Genomic DNA, 27012 nt, shown 5'->3' with positions numbered 1-27012 from the left:
TATATGCACAAAGCCACAATATTTAACATGACTCCTTTTTTGCAAGAGAGAAAACAATATCAAGAAAAGTTTGAAACTGTACTCCCGTCACATATAGACATAACTGACACTTTTACGTCAGCAAGGAAAGATGACTTTACAACTGAAATCTACATATTGTATTACATTATAATTTGTTAGTTTGATTAAAGAAGCGGCACAAATCAATTACTACACTGCATTACTCTTTCACCATGGCTGTATTCTATATACAGTGGGGCAAAAAAGTATTTAGTCAGCCACTGATTGTGCAAGTTCCCCCACTTAAAATGATGACAGAGGTCAGTAATTTGCACCAGAGGTACACTTCAACTGTGAGACACAGAATGTGAAAAAAAAAATCCATGAATTCACATGGTAGGATTTGTAAAGAATTTATTCGTAAATTAGGGTGGAAAATAAGTATTTGGTCACCTCAAACAAGGAAAATCTCTGGCTCTCACAGACCTGTAACGTCTTCTGTAAGAAGCTTTTCTGTCCCCCACTCGTTACCTGTATGAATGGCACCTGTTTGAACTCATCATCTGTATAAAAGACACCTGTCCACAGCCTCAAACAGTCAGACTCCAAACTCCGCCATGGCCAAGACCAAAGAGCTTTCGAAGGACACCAGGAAAAGTATTGTAGACCTGCACCAGACTGGGAAGAGTGAATCTACAATAGGCAAGCAGCTTGGTGTGAAAAAATCAACTGTGGGAGCAATCATCAGAAAATGGAAGACATACAAGACCACTGATAATCTCCCTCGATCTGGGGCTCCACACAAGATCTCATCCCGTGGGGTCAAAATGATCATGAGAACGGTGAGCAAAGATCCCAGAACCACACGGGGGGACCTGGTGAATGACCTGCAGAGAGCTGGGACCAAAGTAACAAAGGTCACCATCAGTAACACACTACAACGGCAGGGAATCAAATCCCGCAGTGCCAGACGTGTTCCGCTGCTGAAGCCAGTGCATGTCCAGGCCCGTCTGAAGTTTGCCAGAGAGCACATGGATGATACAGCAGAGGATTGGGAGAATGTCATGTGGTCAGATGAAACCAAAGTAGAACTTTTTGGTATAAACTCAACTCGTCGTGTTTGGAGGACGAAGAATACTGAGTTGCATCCCAAGAACACCATACCTACTGTGAAGCATGGGGGTGGAAACATCATGCTATGGGGCTGTTTTTCTGCCAAGGGGACAGGACGACTGATCCGTGTTAAGGACAGAATGAATGGGGCCATGTATCGTGAGATTTTGAGCCAAAACCTCCTTCCATCAGTGAGAACTTTGAAGATGAAACGAGGCTGGGTCTTCCAACATGACAATGATCCAAAACACACCGCCCGGGCAACAAAGGAGTGGCTCCGTAAGAAGCATTTGAAAGTCCTGGAGTGGCCTAGCCAGTCTCCAGACCTCAACCCCATAGAAAATCTGTGGCGGGAGTTGAAAGTCCGTGTTGCTCGGCGACAGCCCCAAAACATCACTGCTCTCGAGAAGATCTGCATGGAGGAATGGGCCAAAATACCAGCTACTGTGTGTGCAAACCTGGTAAAGACCTATAGTAAACGTTTGACCTCTGTTATTGCCAACAAAGGTTATGTTACAAAGTATTGAGTTGTATTTTTGTTATTGACCAAATACTTATTTTCCACCCTGATTTACGAATAAATTCTTTACAAATCCTACCATGTGGATTCATGGATTTTTTTTTTCACATTCTGTGTCTCACAGTTGAAGTGTACCTCTGGTGCAAATTACTGACCTCTGTCATCATTTTAGGTGGGGGAACTTGCACAATCGGTGGCTGACTAAATACTTTTTTGCCCCACTGTATATATATATATATATATATAAAACTCAGAAACTAAACACATTTGTTAGATCAAATCCAATTTAAATAATTCCCATCAGTATAGGTTTCATAGCAGTATGCATATTTAAAATATTTGTAAAGGATTTGTCTGCAAAGAAAACTGTTTTTGGGTCACTTGTTAAAATATTTTTTGGTCTATATTAGTAAACAGTGTTGGGACTAACGCGTTATTAAGTAACGCGTTACAGTAACTACGTTATTATTGTGGTAACGAGCACGGTAACTAGTTATTATGCCAAAATCAGGAACGCGTTACTCGTTACTGGGATTTAGATAGGCTCGTTACTCGTTACTTCATGTGGTGGCTATCGTGGAGCTTCCACAGATTCAGTAACATTAGAAAGTGGTGGAGGCAGCAGGTGGATGAAGGAAAAGGGACGCAGAAGGAAAAGAGACCCGAGGCGGCCGCCGGTCCAAGTGTGAACTGAACTTCAGGTAAGAAGTTATGACCTGCAGTCTCTCTGGGTCAGATATAAACCGAGTTTAGGTGTAGTTTATTTTCGTTGTGCTGACTTTTTCCGTACTGCGTGCTAGCTAGCATGACGGAGTTTCTATACAGCTGGATGGTGCTATGAAGTTAATGATGTTGAACTTTATTTTGTTCATAAGTTATTAGAGTTGCCAACCATCCCGTCTGGTATTCAGAGAAAATATTACGCGTTTCTTATTGAGGTGAAAAGGAACAGTTTGTCCCGTAATTCAGCTACAATGGAAAAGGCACAAAGCTGGATTTATTCTGTGTCTTTGCTGCACAGCTGCCTCTTCTTCTCTCATTCTCCCCCTCCCTCTCCCGTTTCTACTTCAATCATGAAAACTGATCAGTGATCAGCTGATCGGCTCTCTTGTTTGTTTATCGCTCACTTTGCGCCGAAAGAGGAAACCAGCGGATGTCGCGCTAAACAACAGCAGCACTTTTAAGCTTGATCAGCTGTTGTTAGAATTTATTTAATATTAATTTCTAGTATCAGCTGATGTTTGCTGGAGCCACAGCTGCAAAAAAGATGCTGGTCATGATATGGTTTGGTTATCTGGTGAGAGGGAAACATGAAGATGAAACCAGGAGATGTCCTTACTGAATCATCAGAGCTGAACAGGTGATGGAGAAACAGGTTTACCTTTTAGGTGACATGAATGAGTTGAAGTTATGAACTGTTTCTGAGAGACAAATAACACCAGGATCCTTTTTTAGGTAGCTGACAGCTGGTAACTGTGCAGGGGCGGGTCTAGCAAAGTGTTGCCAGGGGGCCAGGTAGGGCATTAACAGGGAGAGGGGGGCACAAAGAAATACTTTTCTTTCTTATTCTCATTTAAAATGTCTAGCTTTTAAAAAATAATAATCTGAATCTTACAACAAACGATTGATAGATTGATGCATATATACCATCAAAACAGTGTACATCACTGTCACAACAGTGTTTATTTTCATTCAAAGGCTTTATGATTTTTCCTATAATGGTGGGCCGGTCTCTAGTCAAAATGCCCGGGACAATTTTCTGTCCCAGTCCAGCCCTGTATGCAGCTCATCTGCAGTCTGGTGTTACCTACATCTTCCTATTCAGAAGGCAGAATTTCCGAGTTCTGAGTACAATCAAAGCACCATGACTGCAGTTTTTGTGTTGATGTAAAAGGCGCACATGACACTGTGACGTAGGCTAGAATCATGGCAGCAGTCAATCACGGTCCAGGCGTGGGATTTCTCTAGTGGAAATATGCACATTATCTTTTCCTTTCTATTGGTAGGTGGCACAGTGCACTTGTGGCAAGTAAGCAAGCTAGAAGACTGGCAAAGTTATGGAAGCAATACATTAACAAGAGAATTATGAGTAAAACCAAAGTTACTTTCCCTAGTAACTAGTTACTTTGAAAGTAACGAGTAACTTGAAGTAACTGAGTTACTTTTGAGAGAAGTAACTAGTAATGTAACTAAGTTACTATTTTAAAGTAACTTACCCAACACTGTTAGTAACACACGGCAATGCACGCTCCATATAGAGATGGCTCTACATAGTAAACTCTTCTCTTTTTGCACAATTCAAACATTTTTCACATAGAAATTGTTGCACTTTGTAAAAAACAAAATGAAACCTATTAACAGCAAGGATCACGTAACAGCAGTGTTCACTGTGTCTGAAAATTTGTGAACATGAGACATTTGTTTTCAGTATTTCATTACTTAAACCCGCGCTTTTCATTTAAAAAGGCTGTAGCGGAAAGTGTTTGTCTCTATAGTGACAAGACTTCCGGTTTTTCCTTCCCCACAACCCATTTTAAGATAAGATAAGATAAGATAAGATAACCTTTATTAGTCCCATGCTTGGGAAATTTGTTTTGCTAGCAGTGGACAGTGCAAAGTTGCAAAGAAAAATTAGAGAAAATCACTGGAATAAGATATCAATAAGATACTGTACACAATAGGGTAGAATAAAATAAAATAAAATACTATATACAATAGAATAGAATAGAATAAAATACAAATGCTATATACAATATGAGTATAATACAACGATGCCAGAAAGAGTATTGCACTTAGTGTTATTGCACATGTGTGGATGTGTGTGTTTGATCAGTTGAAGGCTTTGTTGTGGAGTCTGACAGCAGTAGGGAGGAAAGACCTGGGAAAGCTCCAATGCCAGGCTGGTAGGCAAACTGAAGTGGATTCAGTGATGAGCTCACCAGGCGCCGAAGCTGAGTCAGGACCAGCCGCTCCAGGGTCTTCATCAGGTGGGATGTCAGGTCCTTAGGGCGTGAAGTCTTTGCCTTTTCGTTTTGTACATAACTGTTTTGGGGGCAAATAAAATGCAAATAGGGATTAAAACCGCAGAATTAATGATTACCGGTGCTGGAAATACTAGCGCTTGATGCAGTGTTTTGATTTTGTTGCCACTGGTACCCACAAAGCAATGCGCGAAAGTCACGTGGTCTGTCTGAGGTCCTTGGGGCGTGAAGTCTTTGGCACTGGTACAACACAGGAGGTTTTCCAGAGATGTGGGACTCTCCCCAGCCTCAGCCTCAGGTTGAAGAGGTGCTCCATCACCCCACACAGTCGGTCTGCGCAGGAAATCCTTTTCAAACATATTTTGAAATGCCTCCGAGTTTTATACACATAAGCGTAACTCGGCGATATTTTATTTTGCCACTTTGTAAAATAATATGGTTTGAATCAGCTAGTGATTGTTTTAAATATTTACGGCTTTAACTTTGAAGATTTTTTTTTTTTTACCGGAAATGATGTTGTTGTTGTTGTCAGCCCTGGTCAGCTGACCAGAGTTTTTGAGGCGGTCCATTAAGCGCCAAGGAAAGGCAGAAGCAACAGCGAAGGAGTCCACAGAGAAAGGTACATTTAAAATATTTTTACTTGAGCTACAGTTTGTATGGGTCGAGAAGGTTGCTCACGTTTCTTTTTGCACTTAGCTAGCATCTATTGTTAGGTCACGTGTAGGTGTTAACGAATAAAAGACAGCTTTTCGCCATTAACGACCCTTAAAATGAAGAGTGCCAACAAACGAGCTGAATAATTTTACAATGAACACCGGGAGTCGCAAAAACTGCTGCTAGCAGGATACTTTGTTAAAAGAAGCGGCTCTTTAGTCTGTTTTTACTTACTGTTGCTTTTTCGTGGGTAAGCATCACGTGAATATTTGTTCCTCATCAGCACATCACGATTTTAAGATGCAAAGTCAGCTGTGTGCTTCACGTCAGTCGCCTTTAATGACCCGCTTTTTGACGTGATAAAGCCGTGCTAGTTTGAACCTGCTTTGTTTCGTTTGTCTGTTCCTGCCTGCGGTGTTCAAACACTTCAGGCAGCTTCTGTTCTGGTCTCATGAGCGGTCCTGCTTGCATCACTTGCCGCTTATTTTTAGCGTCTTTCATGTGATACTTTACTTTTAAAAAAGAGTAGAGACGCTTTATAAAATTGCCGAAAGCCAGTATTATGGTTCAACAAGAACATGCCCTAATATGATAATTGACATAAATGCTGACTTTTCCTTCTGATGGAGCATTTAGTTGTGGGTTCAAATCCGTAGTTGCAGTGGCCCATTAAGAAATGGCATTGGTCTCCTTTGACAGTCCACAGCAGGTCACGATTGTCTATTTACTGTGAATGTTTACTGACCATACTGTGGTGACAAACACAGGATACTTATATTTTTTTTATTTCTTACATGTTATAAAGAAACAGATGTGAAAGATGCAAGACTGAATGAAATTGATCATGTCAGGTGGCTGATTCACCGGAATTTCTGTCAGCGTCAGTGACCTCTCCAGACTATGGGCTCCGAGCAAACGTGGTTGACTTTTCCCATCTGTGGACAAGTTCTAAGGAAAGTAAGTGTTATAATAACAATATAATGTCAGTTCCTCAGTGAATTTGTTTTGTTCTCATATTTTTCTTCTTCTCCTCCTCCACAGCTTTCTGTTTAAAACTTCCTGCATTGGTGCTCTTCACTTTTGCAACCTTCGCTTTGTGAGTGTCCGGCACGCAGTCTGTGGAAATGGACGGTACAGGGCCTGTGCACCCCAGTCTTAACTCATCATATCTTCCTAATGCACTTGGTAACCATGATGAATCTGATGAGGAAGACGAAGAGAGCGAAGACCATAGCCTCTCTGCGTCTCTTCTCCCCCAAAATTCCCCACCACCTTTGGCTGTGCGCTATAGTCCAGAGGACTCGTACTATTTGGTGTACATCATTTTCTTTCTGATGGGCATTGGATCCCTGCTGCCTTGGAACTTTTTCATAACAGCTAAACACTACTGGCTCTATAAACTTAGCAACGACACTCATCACAGCGGCAACGAGGAGCAGCATTCAGACCTCAGTGTGAGTGCTTAACAAAGCGTGATATGCATGTTTTTCACAGGAAGAAACACATCTGGGCAATTCTGCATGCTTGTGACATGAAGCTGTTGCAACCCCGTCTGAGATCATATGACTTGCTGTCTTTTTGCATCTGATTGAATACCATTGCAGCCTGCTCCCAGGCATTGTGGAATTTGTTCATTTGTTCTCACTCATGGTGACACTTGTATGCATTAATGTGTAAGAAAAACATAAAGCAAACTGCCATTAAGTCTTGATTAATTTTTGATTTTGCAAGATAAACACTTGCTTATACTTGGAGGAAATGGCTATTACAGATTTATTTATTCGTTTCACCCTCCCCTTTCACTTCCTTTTTCTTTTGTGTGTCAGATGCCATATGCATCCATAACTCTCTGCTTTTATTCAAGTGAATACTGATTAAAAATGTTTTCTTTTATCTCTCTGTTCACAGGATTACTTTGAAAGTTATCTGTCCATAGCCTCCACTGTGCCCTCTGTGTTGTGTCTGATCCTCAACTACGTTTTTGTTAACAGGTTAGCTCCCCACACACACACACACACACACACACACACACACACACACACACACACACACACACACACACACAGGTCAGTCCTCTCTGAGAGTTTTCTGTCTTTCACAGTTCAGCCTTGCTGTTCGGTTACTGGATGATTGGACGGTACAATGTCACATTTGTCCTGTCTAGGTTCTTAAAGGACAGGGCAGCGGTGATCTAATTTATGTTGGAACATTTGATCTAGTGTGTCTCTTCACCCTCTCTCTGGATTTTTGTTCAGCTGTGTTTATTATTGGGGTGGATAATTAAAGGCTAGCTGTGTCACATTAGGCCAGACTGCGTGTGTGCGTAATAGTTTATAACATGTTTAAACAACACAACAAAAGGAAAAAAAAAAAAAAAAGTAAATCCATTGTGAATGGTCAAATGTGACTTTTGCATCACTTTCAGCCTCTACACACATTTCTCAGGGAGATGGGTCACTTGACCAGAGGGTTTTACCATGGTAGCCTTGTGGATGGGTTCTGATGAATGGGGCCTTTTTGAGAGAACCTCAAATTTGGGGTGAAATCTGGTCAAGTGAAGTTGCCTTTCTCCCTTGTTGTCTTTGTTGTTTACTTCCAACTCTGATGGTTTCTCCTGCTCATGAACTTGAAAACAGTTACAGTGCTGTGGAAAAGCATTTTTCCCTTCCTGATTTCTTGGGGGTTTTTGGTAGTGTTTTGTTTTTTTTGTTTTTTTTGTTTTTTTGGCATATTCATCACATTTACATGTTTCAGATCATCAATATTAGTTTTTACATTCTCATTTCATTTCAACCCCTACACAGTTTCTCAGGGCGATGCATCTCTTGACCAAGGAGGAAACCACTGCTGGCCAAAAACAACACGAAGGCCCGTCTCACATTTTGCCAAAAAACATCTTGAAATCTTTTGTGAACTAACTAGACAAAAGTTGAACTTTTTGGAAGGTTTCAGTCCCGCTACATCTGACATTAAACTAACACAGCATTTCATGAAAATAACAACATATCAACAGTCAAACAGTGTAGTGTGATGGTCTCTGGTTGCTTTAGGACCTGGACAGTTTGTTGTAATTGTTGAGACCATGAATTTTTCTCTCCACCTGTAACTGGAAAATGTCCGGTAACTAGTTCAGTCCTGAAGCTCAGGCTCACTTGAGTTATGTAGCAGGACATTGATCCGAAGCACACTAGCAATTAAGTTTGTTTTTTTTGTTTATGTTATTTTCCTTTAATTAATATAATAATCATTTACAAACTGTATTATGGATCTTCTTTGATTATCTTTGGACTAATATTAAAATTTTGTTGATCTGAAACATACAAGTGTCATATATGCCCCAAAGAGCTAAAAGATTGGGCTGTTAGAGCGCTGTATGAAGGAAAATGTAAAAGCTGATTTGACATCCATGTTTATTTTTGTAAACCCAATTATGTTAACAGAGCTCAAAGATCTTTCTGCCTAATCCCAGTATGTGTTTGTGTGCATAGGGTGTCTTCAAGAATCCGAATCCTATCATCGCTGTTTGTGATCCTGTTTGTGTTCGCGGTGACCACAGCGCTGGTGAAGGTGGACACGTCAAACTACAGGATGGGATTCTTAGTCGTCACTCTGGTCAGTGTGGCCGTAGTCAGCGGAGCCTCCAACATCTTCTATGGTAGCATTTTCGGGATCAGTGGCCACTTTCCCATGAGGATCTCTCAGGCCCTCATATCAGGTAGAGATCTTATTCAAGTCAAGTTAGAGATGTCTTTTGTTGACACTGGTGTCTTTTATTAAAGTGCATGCTCACAAATATTTTCTCATGTTTTCAAATCCTGATTATGTGCTGCTTCATGAAGATGATTTCACTGTATGTAGTAACTTCTTACGTCACATTGTACGAGTATAGTTTCAGTTTTCAGTTTTATTTGTCATATGCAAGTTAGCACAGGGTCAACACTGCAATGAAATGTGTTTGACGAGCAGCAGTCACTCAGCAGCATGGTACAGTAGAAGAAAATATAATAAAATAAATAGAAAAATAGTAAAGAGCAAAATATTAGAGAGATGTGGTAAAAGAGGAAAGATGACTAAATATATATGTATCTATAAATATAAATTAATGTATACTAGTGATTAAATAAGAATCTTGAAAAGAAATATGACGGGAGGGCAGATGGGATATTGCACAGGAATGAGCAGCAGAAAATTACAGTATTGCACTTTTTAAATATAAATATTAGGGATGTAAGAAAATATCGATACAACGAAATATCGCGATATTTCGCGCAATGATACTGAATCGATATTTAAAATCACTGTTATCGATTTTTTTTATTGAAAAATGACATGCATTTACTGTTTATTTCTTTTGTATGTTGGAATTCAAACTCCGGCCACTGGTTTGCAGTTTACCACCTTTACTATGACGTAAAAACGAGGTCTCGCGATAACTGTAGAAGCCTCTAGTTTGCCAAAAGAACGAAGTAGAACAGTCAGTGGACGTGTGTGATACTAGCTAACTGATGACTGAAGAGGAGAGGATACAGCCGGCCCCCGCAGCTTTCAAAGCTGATGTGTGGACTTATTTTGGATTTAGGACAAAAGAAGGCAGTAAAGACTATGACAAGAGCTATGCAGTCTGTAGAATCTGCACCGCCAGAGTCAAATATTCCGGTAACACAACAAATTTACGAACACACGTGTCTAGACACCATAGCGACGTAGCGTCAAATGCTAATTTTAAAACGAAACGAGGTGATCCCTCTCAACGGACAATTGAAGAAGTTAACTTTTCGAAACTACCAGCAACTTCAACTCGTGCAACAAAAAAAACGCAGTCAGTACTTGTTTTTATTTGCAAAGACATGCGCCTTCTGAGTGTTGTGGAGAATAAAGGATTTCGTAATATGATTAAAACGCTGGAGCCCCGTTACACCGTTCCTTCTCGACAACACATCACGGACTTCGCTCTGCCAAAGTTGTACCAAGAAGTCAAAGCGACAGTGCTGGACTCTCTCAACTCGGCTGAGACAGTTGCTCTGACATGCGACGCTTGGACTTCGAGAGCCACTGAATCGTACGTAACTGTTACAGCACATCACATAACGGACCAGTGGAACCTTCAGTCTCATGTACTACAAACCCGAGCCATGCATGACAGTCACACAGGTGAGCACATTGCAGTGTTACTAACTGACGCTGTGGCTGAATGGGGATTGAACGCAAAGGACCTTGTTGTTGTTGTTACCGATAATGCACCAAACATGGCTCTCGCGGCTAGACTTGCCTCAGCTATCCAAAGTAGCAAGGAGTTTCCTATGCATTCCTGGAACAAGTGTCTCTGCAGAGAGAGTTTTCTCCTCTGCAGGAGACATAGTAAATGCACAGAGAAGTGTCCTGAGAGCTGACCATGTCGATCAGCTTGTATTCCTGCACAAAAATCTGGAAATTGAAAAATAAACACTGAGAAAACACTACACATGTAAAATCTCTGATATGAGAATGTTTGACATTTTGGTTGAGTCTCATAAGCACTTTTATTTAGATGAGTAAATTCCTTTTTTCAGGTTGTACTAAAAGTGTTCCATTGATGGACACTGCAGAGCTGTACTTTATTTTATTAACACTTAATTGTAATAGCACTTTACATTTTTTGTTAATGTTTACTTGGATGGATTCTTCAAGCAATTTCATTTTTGATTTATATTTGTTTATGTTAAGGTCACATAAAAAGTACTTTGTTTTGATGCTCCATAGAGCAGTTTTTGGATAAGTATTTTACAATCATAGTACTTAGAAAGACTTCAGTGTTACATGTTTACTTTTTTCATGTTAAAAAATACTTGATATTTCAGTAAAGTAGTCTTTGTTTGTTTATTTGACATGACTTCTAATAAGGCAGATGTTAATTTCTCCATTCATTTTGAACTTAGAGTGTTTTTGTTTCAGATGTTTCATGTCAAGCATTAAACAGTTTGGACTGTTTACTTGAGTTTTCCTAATTAAATTTAGTCCTACTAAACACAAATATCGTCTGGCTTTTAGTATTGCAATATATCGTATCGTCTACCCTGTATTATGATACATATTGTATCGCCAGATTCTTGCCAATACACACCCCTAATAAATATCAATAACAATAAAGTGGCGTGACCAGTGCAGATTAAACAGAGTACTTGTGAAGCTGCAGGGTAGCTTCTGAGTGCGTCCTGTGGACTGTGTTGTGTGTGTTTAAGTGTTGTGGTTGAGATGTCGTATGGCTTGGTGGTAAAAACTGTTTTTAAGTCTTGTAGTCCGAGCCGACAGACTCCTGTAACGTCTGCCAGATGGTAACAAGGAGAACAGCTGATGTGCTGGGTGGCTGTGGTCCTTGATGATGTTGTGTGCTTGACGGAGGCATCGCTGGAGATAAATGTCCTGAATGGCAGGAAGCCTCGTGCCAGTGATGTGCTCTGCTGCCTTCACCACCCTCTGTAGTGATTTACGGCTGCTGGCAGAGCAGCTTCCGTACCAAACTGTGATGCAGCTCGTCAGCAAGCTCTTGATTGCACACCTGTAGAAATTTGAGGTGATTCATGCCAAACTTCCTCAGCCTCCTCAGGAAGTAAAGCCGCTGGCAAGCTTTCCTGACAGCAGTGTCTGTGTGAAGGGTCCAGGAGAAGTCCTCGGTGATGTTGACTCCAAGGAATTTGAAGCTGCTGACCCTTTCGACCTTGACACCGTTGATGTGGATGGGCTGGTGTTTCCTGACTGGCCGTTTCCGGTAGTCCACTATCATTTATCTAGTTTTGCTGATGTTGAGAGTCAGGTTATTTTCCAGACACCTCCTCTCTATAGGCCGTCTCGTCGTTGTCTGTGATGAGGCCTACGATGGTTGTGTCATCCGCAAACTTGATGATGATGTTGGACTCATGTTTAGCAACACAGCCGTGTGTGAACAGGGAATATAGGAGGGGGCTAAGCACACAACCCTGTGGCGTACCTGTGTTCAGGATGAGTGATGAGGAGGTGTGCTTACCAACTCTCACCACCTGGGGCCTGTTTGTGAGGAAGTTTAGAATCCATCTGCAGGTTGGTGTTCCCAGCCCAAGGTCGACGAGCTTCGTGGCAAGTTTTGAGGGGATGATGGTGTTAAATGCCGAGCTGTAGTCGATGAAGAGCATCCTTGCATATGTATTCCCTTTTTCCAGGTGAGTGAGGGTGGTGTGCGTTGCCAGGGCGATGGCATCCTCTGTGGCTCTGTTTGTCCGATAGGCAAACTGAAGAGGGTCCAGTGTTTCAGGGAGGGAGGAGCAGATGTGACCTTTGACCAGCCGCTCTAGGCACTTCATGATGACTGATGTCAGTGCAACAGGACGGTAGTCATTCAGACAGGAGACCACTGTCCTCCTGAGGGTAGAGGATCTGCTCTCTGTTGTCTGCGTCAAAACGAGCATAGAAGTTGTTAAGCTCGTCTGCGAGAGATGGAGTGGGCTGAACACTGCCTGTGTTGTCCTTCTTGTAGTCAGTGATGCAGCGCAGTCCATTCCACAGTCGCCTGGTGTCAAAGCTGTGGTAGCTGGACTCCATTTTTGTTCCTGTAGTCCTTTCTGGCCTTTTTATGGACTTTCGGAGGTCGTACATGGCTGCTTTATATGCATCAGCATCCCCGGAGTTAAAGGCAGAGGTCTGCACTTTTAGCTTGGCGCGAACGTCTTTATTTACCCAGGGTTTCTGATTTGGATATATGCAGACAGTGGTTTTTGTGATGGTATCATCCATGCACTTTCCAATATATCCAATGACCGAGTCTGTGAGTTCATTGATGTTGCCATCAGCTGCATCCACAAATATCTGCCAGTCAGTTGTCTCAAAGCAGTCCTGCAGGACCTCCTCAGCCTCACTGTCCCATTTGTAAATAACCCTGGAAGCTGTTTTTTCCTGTTTCAGTCTTTGTCTGTATGCAGGCAGCAGCAGAATGGAACAATGGTCTGCCTTACCAAAAGCTGGGCGGGGAAGGGGTTTGTAGCACTCTTTGAATGGAGTGTAACAATGGTCCAATGTTTGATCACCTCTTGTGGGGAAGGAGATGTGCTGATAGTATTTGGGGAGAACCTTCTTCATGTTGGCTCTGTTGAAGTCTCCCAGAACCCTTATAGTAAAGATGGCCCCAATTTTTGAGTCCCTTTTTATTATATAACACACTGAATTAAGAATTTGGGATGCTGGATCACTGCCTCTCTTTCTCATTTCCTTTCAGCCTGCTTTCTAATAAAGCTTATAACATTTAAAAAGAAAACAAACAATCAATTTAAAGAGGCAACAATGCAAGACTTTTATCTACTGCACAATACTTAAACCAAGCTCCTTTTCTGCTTCAGGTCAGGCTATGGGAGGTACACTGAGTGCTTTAGCCTCAATAGCGGACCTAGCCATAGCTAAAGATGTGACAAACAGCGCTCTGGTCTATTTCCTCACGGCGGATGTCTTCATTCTGCTTTGCATCATCACATATTTGCTGTTGCCCAGGCTGGCATATTCAAGGTCAGTAGTTCTGGTTTCCATGTGGTTAAATACACCACCAACCACATCTGTATTTTGAATGTACAAATGTGCTCTTGTGTAGTTTATATCATTATTTGTGATTTCACCTGAACCAGTGTTCGTGTCATACACAGGGTGGGTTTAAAAACCCCTCAAAACCATTATAATAAATTAAGATCTGGAATGGGTTCTAAATTAACCTGTGCCAGTCATTTTCTGCATATTGTATATTTAGTTAATGCATTAAATGCATGTGAAATAAATGTATTTAATGATGAAGCAACTATAAATCAATAATAATAATGAACCTGTTCCAATTCACCATTTTTATTCTTTAGACACTACATGGCATGCAGTAGTCCAGGTGGGATGAGCGAGGATGAAGGTGCTGGAAACAAAACCCCACCTTTGCGACCCATCCTTAAGAAGATTTGGCTGCTCGGACTGAGTGTCTTCTATGTCTTTTCTGTCTCCATCATGGTATTCCCTGCTGTATCCTCAGGAATACAGTCTGTTAACAAGGATAGTGGCAGCCCCTGGACAACCACTTACTTTGTGCCTCTTAGCTGTTTCCTCCTGTACAACGTAGCAGATTTATGTGGCAGGATGGCCACAGCCTGGCTGCAGGTCCCTGGTCCCACAAGTAAAGTCCTGCCTGTGCTGGTGCTGTGTCGCTCCGTTATGGTACCACTCCTCATGCTCTGTAACTACCAGCCAAGGGATCACCTCCTTACAGTAGTGTTCAATCATGATGCGTATCCGGTGCTCTTTAACTGCCTGCTGGGTCTCTCTAATGGCTACTTAGGCACACTGCCAATGATCTACGGCCCAAAGGTGGTACATCGAGAGCTGGCAGAGGCCACAGGAGTGATCATGTCTTTCTTTCTCGCTCTGGGACTGGCTGTTGGATCTGCATTGTCTGTGCTCATCGTGCACTATATCTGATCAGGCTGGTACACAGTAACCTGGTCATGTTCAGGTGAATCAGAACTGCAGCATGCACCAGTAAAGTCAGGTATCTGCTCAGGGGGAGTTGCCAATAAGCTTTTCACTTGACCAACATGCCTTAATTTCTTTATACCTCGCATTAATATGTTTACATTTATGAAGTGATTTGTAATCACTGCTGTCTATAAGAAACAGATTTTAAAATTTTTAAAAATCAGATGACAATTTTGGAGTACTCGGTAAATTGTAAAAATTATATTTACTTTTTTTTTTTTTTTTTTTAAATAAGGCTTTGGGTGAAAATACTTGGTTAAAGGATTTCGAACATGTGGCTTGATCCTGTCTACCTGCTATGAACCTCGACACATCTTGATGAACAGTTTAAAAAACAAATCTACATGCTGTGGTTTGCCTTACTTCTCAATGTGTTTTGCTGTACTACATTACTACTGGCTGTATTGATGGACAACAAATAAAACTCTGGGAGAGGTTTTGTGTGAGGATCATTAGTTTTTAATACAAGTACACCATTGTCTTGTCAGAGACAGTTCCATACTTTCCTCGCAGCTTCTTTAATCTGAGTCTCTAGCATTTTCTTCAGGTTGCAGCAGACAGCACACAAAGCTTTAGAGCAGAGCTGATCGAGTGCAGCAGCAAAGAATAGGCCCAGCAAAGACTCAAACCACTGGATGGTGTGTATATTGGACTTTATTTGTATTGCTATGACGTTTTACACATTTTCCTACTAATAAATACTGTTTTTTATCATGTAGAAAAACAGACTGAAATTGGACTCTTAAAGATATCTAAGCAATTAAATGTATGAGCATCTTTTTACAGGTTCAGTACACACAACACCATCTAATAATCAGAAGGTTGGTGTTTTCATCCGTAGCTGCTCCAGTCTGCATGCCAAATTTCCTTGGGCAAGATACTAAATGTCACTTTGATGGGTGGATCCACTGGAGTGTGAACATTAGAAAGCATTAAAAGTAAAGGACTTGTATAAATGAGGAATGCTGTGTGAAGATTTGGGTGCTAAGGCTGAGTAGAAAAGCGCTATACAAGAACCAGTCCTTTCACCATAGTAAGTTTGAGGGAAATTCCAGTCACAATACAAGGAAAAAAACCAAACAATAGATTGGGAATCGCTTTATTTGTTAAAAAGTTTGCACTGTAACAATTACCTCAGCGTTTCAAGCAGACATTTAATTCTGAGAAGTTTAGTGCATTAGAAGCACACAGATTTACAAACAGTTAAAGAGTGAACTCAAATTACACTGATTAACCTCCAGTGTTAGCTCATAAAAACAAATCTCTACAAAATATGTTTCAGAGAAATTTATTACTGCAGATTTACAGATCAACTAATGAACTGAATCATTTGTATTTGCAAAGAGTACTACCATAGAGAAGAAAGCAAATGTGAAAATTGTGTTCTTATTTTCACCTCTCCCAGTAAAAGAAAAACCAAGTGCAACTCAAACGATGCCAATTTTGAAAAGCAGACAGTGAAGCAATTGTGTGCCACTATACATGTAATTACTCCCCCCTGCCCAATAATCCAATACTTTGTTGGAGGGGGAAAAGAAGAAAACACTAGTCCCTTTCCACCATAACATCATTTAAAATATCAAAGTTAATTTAAACACAAAAATGAACAGTGGGATGCAGCACTAGAGTATTTCTGTTTAATTCCCTACAGGTCAGTTTGTATGGGTCGTCCTCTATACCCACACATGGCGTTGGCAATGAGCCACGGCCTGAAAGACAAAAACAAGTGGTTGTAGAGACGTATTAGAGTAAGGTTGAGCTTAAACAGTTTACAATCAGTTCCAGTGGCATTTTGACACCAAATGGTTAATAAGATACCCAAAAATATGTTCAATCAAATTTCAAACTACTCACATTGCACTGTTGTGCGGTCTCCATGTTCTTGCACCAGAATGAAGGTCCCCAGCTGCACCGCTCTGTCCCCAGCAGTCTGTGTGCAGCACCAGGGCAAGCTCCCAATTTCTAGAACACACGCAAAAAAAAAACCTCAGACGTTAAAAACTAAGCTGCAGGTATGCAGTTTAAGCCATAACAATCTCATTTACTGCTAATGACCAAAAATGTATACATTTCAGCATTCGATGTAAGCTGTATGGTTTTTGGAGTTAAAAACATTCCTATTTCAGCGTTTAATCATTTAAAGTCCAGTGAAACATACTACCAGTTAACTTTATTATCATTTTGAAATAAGTAATCCTTTTACCATGCACACAAAGTCTGGGTCAAGCATCTCGAGCAGCAGCTGGACAAGAATTGGCTCATACTGTTGGACCAACTGGTCACACTGTTGACAAACCACAGTTAAAATGTAAGGGTGTCACATGAGGACAGGTAAAAGAGTTCCACAAGATTAATTAGCACATCTACTCACCTCAGTCTTGTAAGAGTCAGGCAGAAAGTTGCATACTTTTCTCACAGCTTCCTCAATCTCAGCCTCTGTTGCATTCTTCTCCAGGATGCCGTCGATGTAACTGACTGCAGCTTTACACACCTCACAGTAGCCTCCGACCTTAAAGCGGGGCTTGTCAAGTGCAACTATGAAACAGTTTTAGGAGTGATTATCCATCCATGTATTTAAATGCTTAAATGTTTAGCCCTGCAACAGCCTGGCAATCTGTCCAGCGATGCCTCTTGCCTTAGGGTAGCTAGGATAGGCTCCAGCTAGCTAAAGCACAATGTACATCTGCATAGAGCGTGCTCTGAAGACTAAGAACTTACCAACATATGCACGTCCTTGACCATTGCAAAGTCCCAGCACTGTGCAGACAGTTTTGGGATCAGCCTCCTGCACAAGCAGATCAATGATAGCCTGACCATATGTCTCAATCAGATCCTTGCACTGGGAACTCAAAGAGGAGGGCAGGATTGAGCACACTTGCTCCACAGCGTGAATAATCTCCTCCTGCACAGGACAGACAGGTTAGTCGGTCAGCAGAGCAAACCACACCAGTATTATGTTGGCAGCAGTTTGTAGCTTATTTTTATGATCATACTGGACATATTAAGTGTTACACAGCCCACCTCTGTAGAATGTTGCTGCACCATGCTCTCCAACTGTTTCATCACATACTCGCAGATGGTACAGGTTGGGGAATCACGGACACGGACCATGGGCTGGACACAGGGTATGGCTCATTAGCATGTGCAATACACTGCTATACGACCAGTCTTTAATTATCTTTTTTTTTTTTAAATAAAATAAATATCAAATACAAAAATCACGATTAACCACTGTACACTATCCAACATACTATACCTTGCCAGACGTTTCTGCAGCAGAGTCTACCTTAGTGGCAGGGAAAAGCTTGGCGGCAGGGAAAACCTTGGCGGCGGGGAAAACCTTGGCGGCGGGCACAGTCTTAGCGGCCTGAAGTGTCATCATGGGAATGGATTTCTTCGTTCCAGCACAAAAGCCAGCAAAGGCACAGATTTCTCTGGGTTGCTGAGGAAGGAAGCAACACAATTACTCAGGATTAAAAGCCAAAGTTTTTGTTTTGGTAAGTAATTTAAAGTAAAGTTTCATGCTTATAGCATAAAAATTCCACATTGCCACCCATGCAATATGCAGGAGTTTTTATGCACATACACCTACTACATCTTTGTTTTACCAGCACACACACTGCAATACACACACACTCATGGTGACACAAACTGTCATTTCAGGTGCAGCATGAAGAACCAGGAAAGACCGGTGCACCTCATAGCTGACTTGATTCTTTAAACTAACATAACCTAGGCACATATCACAAGAACCAAGTAAAGTGCATGCTCTGACTGTGGCCCTACTCCATAGTGTTCAAACAGGCACCAAAGTGTCAGGTCATTAACCAAACAAGCCCAGTGTTCAAAAAAAGTATAATTAGACCATCATTCGCACGTGTCTCAAGAGCTAAGGGTTAAAAGGCTACAGGCTGAACACAGAATGACCTACCTGTTCCTGGGGAGCAGCATACAAAACCCAGAGTAGGAGAAAACAGAGCAAAAAGACATGAATGGAGAGGAGAAAAGTAACAAAGGAACACAGGCGAAAACAAACAAAGTAAGAAGATAAAATTTGAAAGGAGAACAAGCAAACATGACCAAGTTTAAGTCAGCAGGCCAGGTGGTGCTGTTCTACAAAAATGTATTGCTGCATTTGCTTCTAAGCTTAAGTACTACAATGAAATAACTATTAAAGCCACATTGTAGCTTCAAAAAGTCAAACAGAAGGTTAAAGCACATCATCAAAAGGAACCAGAAGACTCACCATAGACATGAGCTGCTGAACAACCAGGGTTCCATACTGGCTAACATATTGCTTACACTGCAAAGACAGAAGTATAGGTATTAGAAAAGCTTTGTTTTTCCTCCCTCCTGGGTGTGGTGAAGAAACCCACACATGGGATATTTACCTGGTCAGCCAAGCCTGGCCCCAGCATATCACACTGCTTCTCAATATTCTCAATGAGAGAGTCGATAAATGAAGAATTGGCTTTGGCCTCTGCCTGAGCATCAGTCAGCAGTTTGATGCAGTCCTCGCACACCGTATCACTTTCCTACAAAGAAGACAGGCAAGTTTCAGTGCCAAATAAAGAGTACACTTAACAGCAGGTAAATGGCCTGCATTTGTATAGCGCTTTTCTAGTCCATAGGACCCCAAAGCGCTTTACACTACATTCAGTCATTCACCCATTCACACACACACACACACACACACACATACACACATTCACACACTGGCGATGGCAAGCTACATTGTAGCCACAGCTGCCCTGGGGCGCACTGACAGAGGCGAGGCTGCTGGACACAGGCGCCACCAGGCCCTCTGACCACCACCAGTAGGCAAACATGGGGTTAGTATCTTGCCCAAGGATATTTGACATGCAGCCAGGATGCAGCCTGGGATCGAACCACCGACCTTATGATTAGTGGCTGACCTGCTCTGCCACCTGAGCTACAGCCACCCTGTTGTTGAGGACATTTCAAGCTTACCTGCTTTGGAGACTCTTGTTTGGAAGCCTCCTCTTTGTGGTTCTCCAGAGGATAAAGGAGCCCGGGCACATTGAAGAGGAAGGGAGACACTTGCTGGGAAAGGTCAACTTGAGGTATTTCATTGGACAAGAGCTGCTGCTGGGCCTGAACCTTAGCCAGGGCTGCCTGCTGTGACTGACAGAGTCCCATGGCTGCGCACACCACGCCAGGATCATCCTAATAAACACAACTTCATATTACTTTCAATACCTTCCCCATTTTAAACTCCCTTTGACCAAAACACTTTGCTTCCACACACATTAGCCTAAAGAGAAGTGAAATCCTTTAATTCGACTGTGCTTAAAAAATAAAAAAAATAAAAAAAAGCCTGCATTTCCTGTGCGAACAAACTGGTTTAGTAAATACTAAATGGATTCTCCTTTCTCTCCCCCCCCCAAGAATGCTGTAGCAGGTGTGCGTTAAGACAACTATACTAAATGCTCCTAGTCATGGGTTTAGTATTGCACAATGACTACTCTGTTCCCATTTTGAGTTAAAACTCATTTCCCCATCAATAGCCCTTTTTAAGCTGGGTGCACTCTGGTCACACAACCACTTGTGTTTCCCTTTAGAAAGAAAGAACTAACAGATGGGGTATTTACTTACAGTCCTAATAAGAGCAGAATGATAAATGCACAGACAAAGCAAACGATGTTTAAAAGAATCTATGGGTTATATTTGAAAGCATTCAATATGGTTCAAAATGTAAACCTTATGACAGTATAACTCTAAGGCAAACTCAATAATGAATGTTTTTTTTGTCCAAATGCTAAAAGCCCGGATGGCCGCCTATATTTAAAGTGAAAGCTTGCACAAACAGATTCAAGAAGCTCACCAGTTCTCCCTCGATGATTCCCATGAGAATGGGGAAGTAGTCATCCACCCTCTCTTTGCACTCTTTACTCAAATCTTGATCAGGGATGAGTTGGCAGGCCTTCTCCAGGTACCCTAGGACCTCAGCCTGCAGTCACAGAAATATGCAAATACCAATGTTTAAATCTTAGTGTGGTTGCAGGAAACTCTTATTTAAAAAAAAACAAACAAAAAAAAAAAAACCCAAGTTGTGGATCTTTTGGCCTTACCTCAGTGGCATTCTCCTTCAGTACTTGCCCAACCACAGTCAGAACCTCTTTACACAGCTCACATGGCACAGATTTCTGAAACCAGAGTATTGAGTGTGTAAATAAAAAGCTGCTAAAAATGTTTTAAGTAAACCAAAGATCCCAATACAAAAAAAATTCATGTTTGCCTAACTACACATTTCAATGTAGGAGAAAGCAGAACAGAACAGTTTGCCATTTGGGGAATTAAAAAATATATATACACAGGTCACTCACCATCTGGGGCTTGTTCCACACATTCTGCTGGCAGTGAGTCACAGCTCCACACAGAGATGCAGTTTTCACATTGTTACACCAGTAGGGGGGGCCACGAGCACACTGCTCAGTGCCCAGCAGAGGAGTTGCCACCGCTGTGAAGAGGACAACGAGTCATGCTTTGACAGACAATTTATACTTTTGTGTTAAATCATCACCTCAAACCAAGGAATACTGATGATAGTAGCAACATGAGTGCTCACGAATGTAAGCAAATTCCTGGACGGAGATAACTTTAGCTATCAGAATGGACGTGAGGGAATGTACAAAGAAGTGGAAGAACTTGAGGGACAAATATATTTGCCTCTGTGGTGAAAGGATAAAAATAGGACTACAATAAAGAGTGGGGACTCTGGGGCAAAAAAAAAAAATATATATATATATATATATATATATATATATATATATATATATATATATATATATATATATATATATATATATATATATATATATATATATATATATATATATATATATATATATATATATTATAATATAAATATATATTTGGTGTCAGCCATGACACCAAATATAAGACTAGGACAACCTCTGACAGGCAACAGTGTCAGACACCACTTACATAGGTTACATCTTTACAGAGATTCACTGCAGAAATCTAAAGCAGCAGTTACAGAGAGATCAAAAAGCAATCTCATAACAAAATCATATTCCTCGGCAAGTTCACCACTGCTGTATATGACAGCAATGGAAACCGATACATTTGTTTTTCAGGGTTGTCATTTTCTTCTTTTATGTTATACTTCAACTATGTTTAAAGTTTTAAAATAGGCTAAACTAGCTCGATTAGACCAAAAATACAAAGTATGACTTTATCAAACAGGACTTCATACCACAGAAAGGAAATTCAAGGCCAACTTCCTCAACTGAAAGTATGATTTCAATAAGACACTGCCCTGCAGGTTGAATTTTAAACAACTCTGTAAAGATGACTGACAAAAGGTCAGCTGTTAACCATGTCGGCTGAGTTCTAAGAGGTTTTTCAGAAAGTAGTGAGGGGTTTTTTGTTGTCGTTTTTTGTCGTGTGTTTCTATGTTTTGTCTGTGTTTCAGCACCCTTGTCTCTCCATACTAATAAAGCTCACTTAAAACCAAGATAATTTACAAATCACTGAGGATTGTGGGTTGCTAAGGTTTATGACCATTAATGGGGGGGGGGGGGGGCTAAAACCCTATTAGCATGTCTATCTCTAGCATGACCACATCAGGGGAATTTAATTGCTCACTCATGCATCACAATTGCAGAAGTAGGAATCGGGGGAGGTGGGTGAGGGGTTGTGTGTATAGCTCAATGCAAAAAAGAAGCCTTTACTGTTCTTCATGTTTGCTGAAGTGAAAAAGTGATGCAGGAAGGCATGTTTTGCATGCAGTGTTTCCTGTTTTGCCCATTAATGGTTTTGAAATGAAGATCCAAACTATCTGCATGTCACAAAACCTACATTTGAAAAATTGTGACAAACTAAAAGTAAGCTTACACTCACTGATTATTGGATTTCAAGGCCAGTGAGCAGACTTGAGTGATAACGGCCAAGAATGAGCAACGAAGGACAGGCTGAACCAGCAAACCTTCAATCACCAGCTACAGTGTATGCAGGGTCACATGCTTTTTATACAAAATGACAAGCTGCCTGTTCTGCATTTTATGGCAAGAAAAAGTTTTACAGTAAGTCAACAAATTCTGTGTGGCCTAAAAGCCTACATTTGGGTTTCTATAAAGTCAAGAAAAGAAAGAAAGAAAGCAAACAACAGAAAAACACTTGAGGTGAGTAATCACGATCACATGACCCAGTAAAGCACAACAGGCTTTAAGCAGGATTCAGATTGGATTTTGCAATATCAGCATGTAACCTGTGGTATAAACCTGTTTAATGAGACAGGCTACACTGTTTTTGTGATCCAAACCACCAACTATCAGCAGAAAGTACACGACACATGTTAAACAATATGACTAAGCCCAAAACATGCGGGAGTAGGAATGCCAATGCAGGAATGTGGATGTAAAACACTGAAGTTAGGTTTCACCCAGAAATTCAGGTGAAACTAAGCAGTAACTAAAGCAAAGAAGTCTGTGTGTGAATAAAACAGCCCTGCCAATGGTCAGTAAGGAAACCAGGCTTCTGTCATGATAGTCCATAGTCCAAATGGCACATTTGGTTTCATTGCAGAAATAAACGGTTGGTATTGGTGACACAGTTTTATCACAATATAAGGATAAACCCATGAACACGACTCAAAGTGAAGCACAAGTATAGGTCCCGTTCCAAAATCCCCTAAAAGAAACAAAGACTGAAAAGAAAGTTTCAAATTCAACATTTCGGTGTGGGTGAAACGAAAGTGTTGCTTTAGTAGATCAAACGTAAACTTCCCCTTCAACATTACCAGTAGTCAACAAAGCACCAGATACTGTACATAGCCTGGGCTAAACAGGGGTCTACAACAGTTAACTGACTGATCGGTTTTCTATTGTAGTGTTCTACCATATTTATACACGTAAACGCTATTTTTAGGTAACTGATGTAGCAACGTTAGTTAGCTGAAATAGCTAGTTAGCATTAGCTGAAAAGCTTGAGTTAGCACAGCTAAGGCCAACGGTAAAACAATAAACTTCAAAGTCACGCGGTTAAAGATTCACTTGACATCGCTTTAAATATGTCTATAAAACTTGTAGAATATTATTTATATATTATATACTGAAAACAAAATCCCAGGTTACTTTATTAACAAATAAATAAAAAATAATTCCCGGTATACGCTTCCGCCTATTGATGTTAAAACGCACATAGTTACACAACCAAAATCTGTCGAAATCAGGTCACCTATAGTGTTAAAAAAAAACGCACACACACACATTATTTGTCTACTTCTGTTAATACTACCTGAGGACACCAAAAGAAGAGTTAGGAGCAGCATGACTGCGCTGTTTTCCGAGCCCTGTGTTTGTGTTGGTTGTCGGGGAGGATTGACTGGAGAAGGGCGAGCACTGCAATGCAGAGCGCGAGGGTGTTGATGCCTTTATGGTTCACGGTCAGCTGATCGAAACATGTGACTCTCAGCCTACCGTCATAGTACCTCGAAACGCCGATTGGGGGGTTGTTTTGTTTTGTTGTTGTTTTTAATTCAAACACACTTGTGAGCAACCAGAACTTTTGACTAAACAGATTTTTAAGTAGTTGTAATATTTGTACAGATATCTAGGGGAAATGCATAGTTTCTACAGTGAGGGCTCCGTGGTGGGCCAAGAAAGTAGTCAACAATTTTTAGTTAATAAAGAATTTGAAGTTGAAAGTTAATCAAATAAATACATTTAGTTTTGATTGTTGAAATGTGGACAGAATATCGAGTAATCAAAATGTATGCATTTAAATTCTACATATAAATTCCCCTCTTACCCCTATGGGCGGGCCTATCGTTCAAGCTTTGGTCCTCTAGCAAAGGTCTGGGAGCTTGAGGGTCTTGCGCTCTTCTGGACGGAGATCTTGGATGTTGTTCCTGGAATCTGCTGGAGCCACTCGCCTAGCTTGCGTGTCACTGCACCGAGCACTCCGATGCTGTCATTAGGTAAAACTACATCTATCACTGTAGCCATCTTCTTCTGCTTGTCTAACACTACAATGTCTGGTTGGTTAGCCATCACCAGTTTGTATCTGGAAGTCCCACAGCATCTTGGCTTGGTCATTCTCAACCACCCTAGTGGGTGTGTCCCATCTTGACCTCAGCACTTCCACGCCATACTCGCCACAGATGTTCCTGTATACAATGGTTATGGTGTTCCATGTATGCCCAGCCTGCTAGCATCTTACAGTCTATAATTATGCGCTATTACTTTTTTGTTTATTATATTTATATTATACAGTTGGATGCAAAAGTTTGGGCAACCTTGTTAATAGTCATTATTTTGCTGTATAAATCGTTGGTTGTTACAATAAAAATGTCAGTTAAATATATCATATAGGAGACACACACAGTGATATCTTATTAGTGAAATGACGTTTATTGGATTTATAGAAAGTGTGCAATAATTGTTTAAACAAAATCAGGCAGGTGCATAAATTTGGGCACTGTTGTCATTTTATTGATTCCAAAACCTTTAGAACTAATCATTGGAACTCAAATTGGCTTGGTAAGCTCAGTGACCCCTGACCTAAATACACAGGTGAATCCAATAATGAGAACGAGTATTTAAGGGGGTCAATTTTAAGTTTCCCTCCTCTTTTAATTTTCTCTGAAGAGTAACAACATGGGGGTCTCAAAACAACTCTCAAATGACCTGAAGACAAAGCTTGTTCACCATCATGGTTCAGGGTAAGGATACAGAAAGCTGTCTCAGAGATTTAAGCTGTCTGTTTCAACAGTTTGGAACATATTGAGAAAATGGAAGACCACAGGCTCAGTTCAAGTTAAGGCTCGAAGTGGCAGACCAAGAAAAATCTCGGATAGACAGAAGCAACGAATGGTGAGAACAGTCAGTCAACCCACAGACCAGCACCAAAGACCTACAACAGCATCTTGCAGCAGATGGAGTCACTGTGCATCATTTAACGATTCGGCGTACTTTACACAAGAAGATTCTGTATGCTAGTGTGATGCAGAGGAAGCCTTTTCTCTGCCCACAGCACAAACAGAGCCGCTTGAGGTATGCTAAAGCAAATTTGAACAAGCCAGCTTCATTCTGGAATAAGGTGCTGTGGACTGATGAAAGTAAAATTGAGTTATTTGGGCATAACAAGGGGCGTTATGCATGGAGGAAAAAGAACACAGCATTCAAAGTAAAACACCTGCTACCTACAGTAAAATACGGTGGTGGTTCCATCATGCTGTGGGGCTGTGTGGCCAGTGCAGAAACTGGGAATCTTGTCAAAGTTGAGAGACGCATGGATTCCACTCAGTATCAGCAGATTCTGGAGACCAATGTCCAGGAATCAGTGACAAAGCTGAAGCTGCGCCGGGGCTGGATCTTTCAACAAGACAACGACCCGAAACACTTCTCAAAATCTACTAAGGCATTCATGCAGAGGAACAAGTACAATGTTCTAGAATGGCCATTTCAGTCCCCAGACCTGAATATTATTGAAAATCTGTGGTGTGAGTTAAAAAGAGCTGTCCATGTTCGAAAGCCATCGGACCTGAATTAACTAGCAATGTTTTGTAAAGAGGAATGGTTCAAAATACCTTCTACCACAACCCAGACTCTCATTGGAACCTACAGGAAGCGTTTAGAGGTTGTAATTTCTGCAAAAGGCGAATCTACTAAATATTGATTTCATTTCTTTTTTTTGTGGTTCCCAAATTTATGTACCTGCCTGATTTTGTTTAAACAATTATTGCACACTTTCTGTAAGTCCAATAAACTTCATTTCACTTCTCAAATATCACTGTGTGTCTCTTATATGATATATTTAACTGACATTTTCTTTTATTGCAACAACCAACGATTTATACAGGAAAATAATGACCATTAAGAAGGTTGCCCAAAGTTTTGCATCCACTGTATATACATAAAGACATCAGTTAAGTTGGCTGGCTCTTTTGTTAGTAACCTGGTTAATTCAATGTTGTCTTACACAAAATAAATACCATGATTGTGTACTTATACTTTAATTGAGATTTAGGCAACAAATACTGCTCAAAGAACCAAGAAAGTCCAGAGAGAAAACTGAAGCAACAACAAGCGGCTTTTTCCCCAGAGACAGTTGATCAAGTTTTAATGGCTTAAAAAAAACCCTGCATAAACCACACCTACAATAAAAGAACTGAAACTTCCATCACATGACTAACCATCATGTGAAGCAGTGTCTCAAATGCTTGACAAAAAAGGAAAAGTGCAAAATGGA

The 27012-nt window shown here is 40.9% G+C and overlaps 2 protein-coding genes across 3 annotated transcripts; one reads left to right on the top strand and one right to left on the bottom strand.

The window, feature by feature from the left end:
* The first annotated feature begins 5146 nt into the window (after nt 1-5146).
* Nucleotides 5147-15212, top strand: slc29a3 (solute carrier family 29 member 3). Of its 2 annotated transcripts, none has more exons than XM_004556081.4 (7): nt 5147-5233; nt 6074-6225; nt 6310-6722; nt 7177-7259; nt 8757-8983; nt 13611-13773; nt 14112-15212. In XM_004556081.4, exons 3-7 carry the CDS (start codon nt 6393-6395, stop codon nt 14716-14718), a joined length of 1410 nt encoding a protein of 469 aa, XP_004556138.1. In that variant the 5' UTR covers nt 5147-5233; nt 6074-6225; nt 6310-6392; the 3' UTR covers nt 14719-15212. The 2 variants fall into 2 exon arrangements, with proteins under 2 accessions (XP_004556138.1, XP_004556139.1); XM_004556082.4 differs by having other exon boundaries at nt 5164-5233; nt 6120-6225.
* A 646-nt stretch (nt 15213-15858) lies between these two features.
* psap (prosaposin) lies at nt 15859-24218 on the bottom strand. The gene is made up of 14 exons (XM_004556080.5): nt 24058-24218; nt 21123-21256; nt 20868-20942; nt 20621-20746; nt 19747-19962; nt 19167-19310; nt 19022-19078; nt 18032-18217; nt 17797-17889; nt 17494-17677; nt 17147-17310; nt 16979-17059; nt 16630-16737; nt 15859-16484 (listed from the first exon to the last, which is right to left on the bottom strand). The coding sequence occupies exons 1-14, from the start codon at nt 24089-24091 to the stop codon at nt 16449-16451; spliced, it is 1638 nt and encodes a 545-aa protein (XP_004556137.2). The 5' UTR covers nt 24092-24218; the 3' UTR covers nt 15859-16448.
* Nucleotides 24219-27012: the final 2794 nt, after the last annotated feature.

Source organism: Maylandia zebra, linkage group LG13 (assembly GCF_041146795.1).
Source record: "Maylandia zebra isolate NMK-2024a linkage group LG13, Mzebra_GT3a, whole genome shotgun sequence".
In the NCBI taxonomy this organism is placed as follows: Eukaryota; Metazoa; Chordata; class Actinopteri; order Cichliformes; family Cichlidae; genus Maylandia; species Maylandia zebra.
This window is presented reverse-complemented; position numbering and strand designations above follow the sequence as displayed.

What these genes read in the sequence shown, in the direction of transcription:
- slc29a3 (XM_004556081.4), top strand. Translation starts at nt 6,393, where the DNA reads ATGGACGGTACAGGGCCTGTGCACCCCAGTCTTAACTCATCATATCTT. An exon ending in AACTACGTTTTTGTTAACAG is followed by an intron (nt 7,260 to 8,756) that starts GTTAGCTCCCCA and finishes TTGTGTGCATAG; the next exon opens with GGTGTCTTCAAGAATCCGAA. An exon ending in CTCTCAGGCCCTCATATCAG is followed by an intron (nt 8,984 to 13,610) that starts GTAGAGATCTTA and finishes TTTCTGCTTCAG; the next exon opens with GTCAGGCTATGGGAGGTACA.
- psap (XM_004556080.5), bottom strand. Translation starts at nt 24,091, where the DNA reads ATGCTGCTCCTAACTCTTCTTTTGGTGTCCTCAG. An exon ending in TCAAGGACGTGCATATGTTG is followed by an intron (nt 17,311 to 17,493) that starts GTAAGTTCTTAG and finishes ACTGTTTCATAG; the next exon opens with TTGCACTTGACAAGCCCCGC. An exon ending in ACCCAGACTTTGTGTGCATG is followed by an intron (nt 16,738 to 16,978) that starts GTAAAAGGATTA and finishes CGTGTGTTCTAG; the next exon opens with AAATTGGGAGCTTGCCCTGG.